Source organism: Oryzias melastigma, linkage group LG6 (genome assembly GCF_002922805.2).
Source record: "Oryzias melastigma strain HK-1 linkage group LG6, ASM292280v2, whole genome shotgun sequence".
NCBI lineage: Eukaryota > Metazoa > Chordata > Actinopteri > Beloniformes > Adrianichthyidae > Oryzias > Oryzias melastigma.
The window spans coordinates 19327454-19335636 of record NC_050517.1 but is presented as its reverse complement, the minus strand read 5'-3'; the positions used below and the strand labels follow the sequence as shown (position 1 = coordinate 19335636).

The window sequence follows — 8183 nt, the reverse complement described above, 5'->3', positions numbered from 1 at the left end:
ATGTAGATTAAAATTCACCCGGATTCTAAAGAGTCATAACAAGGTAATAACTAAATGTTATTGCTGACAGAATTTTACCCTATGTACTCATAATACTTTTATAAAAAAAAAAATAGCATCTTAGGTGATAAAGAGAAAGTTTATTAGGATGCTGTGACTTTAAAGGAAAAATTTAGGCTAAATATTTTATTAAAACTTATATATGCTAAACAGCTAGTTTAATTTAATACTATATAATCCTGAATTTGAGCTTTTATTTCAATGGTAAAGAATAGAATAGAATAGAATAGAATAGAATAGAATAGAATAGAATAGAACTTTAGTGAAATTGAATAAGAGCAATAATTATTGTCACTTACTATATTTTTTAATCAATGTAAAGCAGATTGCTTTGGCTGAAATTGTAGATATTTTGTCACATTTATTAAAACGTTACAGGCTAAAAATTAAACAGTGCCTCTTTCCATGAGAAGTTAAACTGTAACTCAATTTTGGGAAATACACGAGAAGGAAAACTGCATTTAAATGTAATAGCTGACAGAAAACCGCTGTGTAGATTGACAAAATACACAAAAAATGAGAGAAAACTATATTTAGGTGATCTGGTTTATGGGGGATAACATTATATCATCTATGACCTCATTTTTTGGGTTTCATTGTAAAAAAAAAACATCTTTTTGATGTTGCTTTTTCTGCTATATTTGGACTCAAAGACATGGTGTCCCTCATAAGATGAGTGTTTTTCGTTGCCACCAGTGCACGTTTGCCTATTTGTCTGGGAAGGAAAAGCAACTTGTGCAGCCTCTTGTAACGTTCCTCTCCAAGGTCCTGAAATCTGCTCTTCCAAGCACGCATCATGTGACTTCAGCCAGCACTGCCTAGCTCAGCAGCAAGCCTGCTGCTTTCTGGAGATTTCAGGAGAGAATCAGACTCGGGAGCCCATCTTCCTCTCATGTTTGGTTTTCAAATTTTCTGTTTTACCCTTTTTTGATCACCAAATTGAATGATGAGGAGCTAAAAAAAAAAAGTGCTCGGAGTCCCACAAAACATTTTTTAGGATGCTGGACTTGCGCTCCTCGCTTTGTTCCTTTCTTTCCACTTAAATGCCAGCACGGTGAATGCGTCGGACAGAGTGGACGAGCCTGCTGCCAGAGCCCCGCATCCACAAACTGAGCGTCTCCTCTGTCTTCATTTGACTTCCCAAGGATGTAACGACCGACCTGCTGCGCGCAGCTGAAGCTCCTCACCAAAAATGCAGAAGGGAATACGACTTAATGATGGTCATGTCACCTACCTGGGGCTTTTGGCAAAGAAGGATGGCACGAGGAGAGGGTGCTTGAGCAAAAAGAGCTCAGATAACACCAAATGGCACACTAAGTGGTTTGCTTTGTTGCAGAATATGCTCTTTTATTTCGAGAACGAGTCCAGCTCTCGACCCTCGGGATTGTACTTGTTGGAGGGATGCATGTGCGACAGAGCGCCTTCACCCAAGCCCTCGCTGTCAGCCAAGGAGTGCTTGGAGAAGCAGGTACGGACAGCGTGTGCATGCGCGCACAAATCTGCGCTCCCTTTCCTTTCTGCTTTGTTGTTTGCCAGACTCAGAGGTGCAACGCTGAATGCAAAAAAATATCCTCTGAGCCACATTTGCGTGGGATGCTTTTTCTTTTTTTAATACATGCGTATGTTCACCTCGGATGCCGTTTCATGACGACCTCGAATTCAGTGCTGCAGAGGCAACGCAAGGTTTTGCATTGCTGAATTGCTACTTATGTAATCCATGCATGGCTTTAATGATGAGGTAACAACATTAACAGTTAATGGCATTGCAACAGGCCTGCAAAAATCCATGCAGGGTTGCCTTTTCTTTTCTTCTTTTTTTTTTCTCAATGTTGCACCAAACCTAACCCCCCTCCCCTTCACACACACCCCACACATACACACCTTCCTTTAAGCTAATATTTTTGTTTATTTCTGGTGCATTAAATTAAAATAATTTACCTCATTTTATAATTTATCTGTAATATTTTTTTCTTTAGTGAGAATGAATGCCTAAATTCTTTTTTTTAACAATACCAAAAAAAAAAGTTGTCACCTCGAGGTTGCCATCTAGTGGTGAAATTGAAAAATTGCAGTTAAGCCTCAGGACGCAGCAGGGGGCCAGATCCTTCTTATTTAATCTAGAAAATCAAACCATTCCGTCAATATGATTCTGGAAGTTACATCACAACAGAGATATGTATAAAATGCCCATACCATCATTTTTTACATCTTTGCAAACTACTAACTGAATAATTAGAGCGTTAAATCAAGCAAAGTGACTGTAATCGATTAATTGAATTCATTTTTGATTGATTTTCTCTGGCTGGATGTTCGATCAGAAATACAAAAATCGGGACGACTATGGTTAACAGGCGTGTTATTGTGATTCTTGTACATAGCCGTGAACAGAATGCTCCACTGAGCGCTCTTCCTGTTCTGTGCTTGACGCTGAAGGTAGGGCTGCAATCCAAACTCAAGCCAGGATCTTCCTGTGAACAGCTGCCCTTGTGCTGACAAGGCAGAATGCAACAAACCGTCTCTTGCACTTGTCAACAAAGACACGCGATAAAAACTCCCATGAGATTTCTTCATATATATTCACAAGTCCCGTTGCATGCAAGAAATACGAGTTTGTTGTTTTTTGCATCTATTTTGGGCAACCAATATTAAAAATGTGCTCACAATAAAAGATCAGTATTATTTTTGTATTTAAAAAAGTTGGAAAAAATCTGCATGTTTTTCCTTTGCATGAAGTCTGGCTACTTTTGCTTTGCCTTTTCTGCATTATATAAATACATCCTCAAATGCTGTTAGTGGAAATATAATCATGCCTGAGCCTAAGGTTTCTATGGCAACCTTTTTTTGCATCCTAAAGCATGATGCAGTCAGGAGAGGCTGTAAAACAGAGAGGCAGTGCGTCACATTTCTCCTATTAATGTGAGCGATATCTGAGCCAAATTTGCTTCTTGTGGTACCATGGAAGGGTCGCAGTCCAATTATTTGAAAAGCATCTCTCATAGCTGCACTTCAATCAGCCGCACACACACAAAAAACTGCTCACAAGATGCATTGTTATTAAAATAACCCAGCTTTTTGAAAACACACAGCAGGAGTAATAATATTAAGTATTGAGAGCAGACAAGTGCAGAATAATTACTAAAGTTTAAATATCTATAAAGCAGTTGCATTAAACTAAAACTTTCAAAATACAACACAAAAATGCATTTATACGGTTAGATCCTGTTTGGGGGTCACAAGGGTAGCTGGAGCCTATCCTTGCCACATTAGAGCAAAGGCAGGCCACACACTGAACAATCTGCCAATCTTTTTTCATGACGCTAAGGTGTCATTGTAGTGCAATGACTAGAAAAGCAATAACAATGGAGGTCATCCAGCAGCTCGTCTTTTAATTGCTTTACTTTTGCTACATCGTGTGTAAGAAGGATCTTAATGTTGTTCGAAAGAAGAGTGTGGGCGGCTAAGATGAATACAATGGAAATGTTAGCTTAAATGAGTGCTATATTGGCACTTTCTGCCAATCACCGGGTGGCTACAGCGGCTCTCATTCCACTTTTCAGTGGACCTACAATGAACGGGGGACCTCAAAAGGTATGGTTTATTAGTAATGCTCAAAATACCGTACTGTACTGACCAGAAACAAGGCTTTAGAGCAGGGGTGTCAAACATACTGGCCCAATATACGGATGTTGAAAAAACTGTGGCGAGTTACAGTTATTTAAAGATATCAAGAAATAGCATCTATTTGCAAGCACATGTCTTGCAACATCTGGGTAAAATGCAGTTAGCTTCCATGATTGTTAAGTTGTTATAAAAATGATCAGGATTGACACGACAATTACCAAATTGTCATTGGGAAAAAAATAGCTCTAATAATAATAGTAAGTAATTAAACTATTAGATTGTTTGAGGCATTTTTTCCTAACTGAGAAAAAAACAAAAACAAAGCTACAGATAACAAGTTGATCATAGGTTTTTTCTGCTAATATGTTACTGGTCTGGCTCTCTTGAGATCAGATGGGCTGAATGTGGCTCCAGAACCAAAATGAGGTTGACACCGCTCCCTGGACTGTGGAGAGAAGCCTGTACATCCACAAGTAGAACATGCAAACTCCACACAGCTGGGATTAGAACCAGGGCCTTCTCGATGTGACAAATAATATCATTAAACAATAATTCAAAGCACTTTGAACCAATAAAACAAACGTCCTCAGATCTTATTTTGAAGGTTCATGACTCAGCTCTTCAGCACAAGGTGTAGTTAATGTTGCTACACACCATGAATTCACCAAGAAAGTACTGGAATCATGAGGGAATACATCAACAACATACAACAGAAATAGACCTTCTTTAACTACATAATAAAAACCTCATGACTGTGAAGATGTAGGTGCAGTAATGCCAGTTTCCCAACCCTGGTCCTCGGGGAGCACTGACCCAACAAACACACCCCCCTTTGATGACTGTTATTGTCAGGTTTCTGCAGGGTCTATAGAGAACATGCAGGACAGTGTACCCCGAGGACCAGTAATCCACGAAAAAATCTGTTGCAGGTTAATGAGTGTATGTTGAACCCTTGCAAGTCAGTGATGGTCTGTAGTCTGTATCAGTCCATGCTAAGGTCCATGCATTTAAAAGATTTGTTAATGTAACTCCTTTCTTCTCCAATTGAAATTATAGTACTTGGCCACATCTTCTTCATTTTTCAGATGACTTTAAACTCTTTTCAGAGGAGTTAAACATTTTTTGGATTTCCAAATTCCCTTCCGGTATAACTTGAAGTTTACAATTAAGACAGAGGGACTTTTTGCCTCCTGAAATGAAGATCAAAACATCTATTAGGGCTCCCATTTATTCTTGTTTTATCATCAAATAATGCAATATTTTTTAGTCAAGATATGGAATATTAAGCACCATTTAAAAACCTGATACTTTTCTTTTACAAGTTTAACGTTTTCTTGAATGCATTTGTGACTTTTCCCATTTCACAGTGCAGAATATCCCAGGAATGACACAGACTGTAATCCATCCTCAAGAATTTACTCCTCATAAGGAGTGCAGGATAAATATAGTCTGGACAATACATTTATGTAAGTTAGTACAAAACATACATTAGTCTACTCATGAAAAGAACAAGCCAGAATCAGCTGCAACCAACAGTTTGCATTGACCTGAGTTGCTAGGAAACAGGTATCGGACAGTTACGTATGTACTGTACTTTGCGGTGGCTCCATCCAGCCTTCATGTTTTATAGCGTTTCCTCCTGGGAATCAGAGACGTCCCTACAGCGGCGGTAGGCGAGCATGGCTTCCATAAGCCCATTGTATTAAATCACCCTCTTAGTATATCAGAATAAGCATAAAGGGCAAACGTTTGGTAAAAATCCAGTCTGAGAGTTTTCCAAAAGTGACTCTGCCGTCTCTACGAGGTGGATACATGGTGGATCTGTTCCTTGAACCCTGGAACTCATCATCCTTTCCCTCCTTTCTGTTTTAGTACTATTTCACAGTCAGCTTCACCCATGAAAACCAGAAGGCACTTGAGCTGCGCACAGAAGATGTAAAAGACTGCGATGAATGGGTGGCAGCAATATCACACGCCAGGTAAAGGCACTCATCAGTGTAATGTTCAGACATAGCAATTAGATATTTAATTGGTCGACGGAGGGTAAGGAATCTTTGACTGGTGTGCGGAGTCTGTCAACAGTGTTGCCATGGTTTCCCTGAAAGGGCTGGAAAGTGATGAATAACACCCGATTGCATAAATGTGAAATGAACTAATGTAAATGCAATGCTCAAGCTGCAATACATGGGAGCTTTGTGTGTGTGTGTGTGTGTGTGTGTGTGTGCTTTCATGTTTTACAGTTACAGGAACTTGGCGACTGAGCATGAGACTCTCATGCAGAAGTATCTTCATCTGCTTCAGATTGTGGAGACTGAGAAAACCGTTGCTAAGCAACTTCGACAACAGATAGAAGATGGGGAAATAGAGATTGAAAGGCTGAAGTCAGAGGTAATGATCACTCTCATGTGTTCCTTTTTCACAAACTCAATTGAAGGGATTCAAAGACAAATGTAGGATTTTATTTTTTTATTGAATAGACTGACAAATAGCGTTATACTTTAGAGGTAAACCTAAAAATCTACAAAAAAGAAACTGCCTTCTTTCAAAATCTGGGCATGCATTCACCTTGTTTGACCCATTTTTTGGTAAAAACGAGTTAAGTTTTAATCAAAAACACTTAGGAGAATTCCATGACATTTTCCAGGCTGTTAAGACTTTTCTGTTTACCTTTTCTTTATGCAACTTAAAGTACATTTTTGTTGTTTGTGTCATTTTTTTGGCAGCTACAAGCCAAGTCCCATCCACTTCTGTTAAAGTCACAGAAAATACTAATTTCTCTGTGGGCAATTTCTTCTGCAACATATATGATGCAAAAAAAAGAGGTCACACGAAAATGTATGTTTGATTTGTAAAAGACGTTTTTTGATGCCTACAGCATAATTTATTTATTTGCTGTTTAGGTTGTGGAAGCAAAAGCCAAAATCCTCCACCGAGGTCTAAATAAATCATAAATATACCCTGCTGTCTTTACTGCATGGATCATGCTTTAGTACAAAATAGAACAAAAATAGATGTTATGTAAATCCTCTTGTTTGGATGTGAGAGCTATAAATGGCTGAAAAAATGTAGGAATCCAGTGTGCTGAAGTGTTAATACAGACCTACAAAAACAAACATTTTTGACTGAAATCCGTCATCACTGGCATCATGGTCAACAAACACAAAACAAATGCCTTCAAGACACTTCGGACTTTCTCCAAATGTGACACAATACCAGGCAGAATGACTGTAAATAGATTCTCTGGCACGGCTTCTTGATTGCACTCTCCCTCCTTTCCAAAATCTGTCTATGTCCCTCCCTCGCCTGAACCTGCCAGCACCACAAATAAAAGCCAAACCAGCAGGGAACGGAGAGATTATCTTGAATATTGTGGTGTCTTTTAAGAAAGGAGGGGGTCTGAAGTGGAGCATCGTGTCAAGGGCCAGCCGTTCTCCTCTCACAGACTCCTGAAGGCCTACTGTCTTCTTCAGATCAAATAATTGTTTAACTTTAATGTGCAAATGAAATCTAATTATCCTCTGAATATGCATCAACCCTTCTTCATCCTGCCTCTCAAATACGAAATGCATAACAATAAATTAAGGAAAGAGAGACATGTTTACCAGGTTTGAACAATTTGAGGAAATCCTGAATTGCTGTTGTGTTTACATCCATAAAAAGACAAGATGTGTTTTATTACAAATACAAGCATTAGAGGAGATGATCACACTATGACAAATATGAGGAGTAGCAGCATATTGAAATCCACTTGCTTAGTCAGTTTTTGCGTCAGGGCTGTGTTCACAGGTTCTGTCAGCTTAGTCACTTTGTTTACATTCATTTACAGTAAGTGAGAGGAAGAAAGAGTGTGAGGAGTAGTGATTTTTTTTTTCCTCCGACAGATTGCAGGACTGCTCAAAGACAACGAGAAGATCAACACCAGCCCAGCAGCTGCTCCTAGTGACGACGACTCCGAAATCAAGAAGATCAAGAAGGTGAGAATTGAAAAAAAACGTTTTTATTCTCATCAGTTCGAATCGGGGCTGACTCTTCACCCGAAACCGATGCAGGTCCAGAGTTTTCTGCGGGGTTGGATCTGCAGGAGGAAATGGAAGACCATCATCCAGGATTACATCCGCTCACCTCACGCAGAGAGCATGAGGAAGAGGAACCAGGTGGTCTTCAGCATGTTGGACTCAGAGGCCGAGTACGTGCAACAGCTTCACATCCTGGTGAACAACTTTCTGAGGCCTCTGCGTATGGCTGCCAGCTCCAAGAAGCCCCCCATCACCCACGACGACGTCAGCAGCATCTTCCTCAACAGGTTTGCTGAGCCGAGCTGAGCAAAGATAAATCAGGGGCGGAGCTACAAGGAGCAAGGGGGGCAGGTGTCCTCCAGCAAAAAGATTTGTCCCCCACAATTTTTGAGTATCACTATTGACAAAGATTAAGAAATCATCAATACAAGCTTATTTATGGATTGCAAAACTAACAAAAGCAACATTTCTAAATGAATTAAAAAC

The 8183-nt window shown here is 39.5% G+C and overlaps 1 protein-coding gene across 2 annotated transcripts in view; it reads left to right on the top strand.

Moving 5' to 3' along the window:
• The first annotated feature begins 724 nt into the window (after positions 1 to 724).
• Positions 725 to 8183, top strand: part of rasgrf1 (Ras protein specific guanine nucleotide releasing factor 1) — a 28742-nt gene continuing 21283 nt past the window's right edge. The window contains exons 1-5 of one of the 2 annotated variants that reach the window (XM_024282361.2): positions 725 to 1528; positions 5554 to 5660; positions 5922 to 6069; positions 7563 to 7655; positions 7731 to 7984. In XM_024282361.2, coding sequence (XP_024138129.1) covers positions 1253 to 1528; positions 5554 to 5660; positions 5922 to 6069; positions 7563 to 7655; positions 7731 to 7984 — 878 coding nt within the window. In that variant the 5' untranslated portion in view covers positions 725 to 1252. The remainder of the gene's footprint in view (positions 1529 to 5553; positions 5661 to 5921; positions 6070 to 7562; positions 7656 to 7730; positions 7985 to 8183) is intronic. The other variant, XM_024282360.2, reaches the window with a different exon arrangement.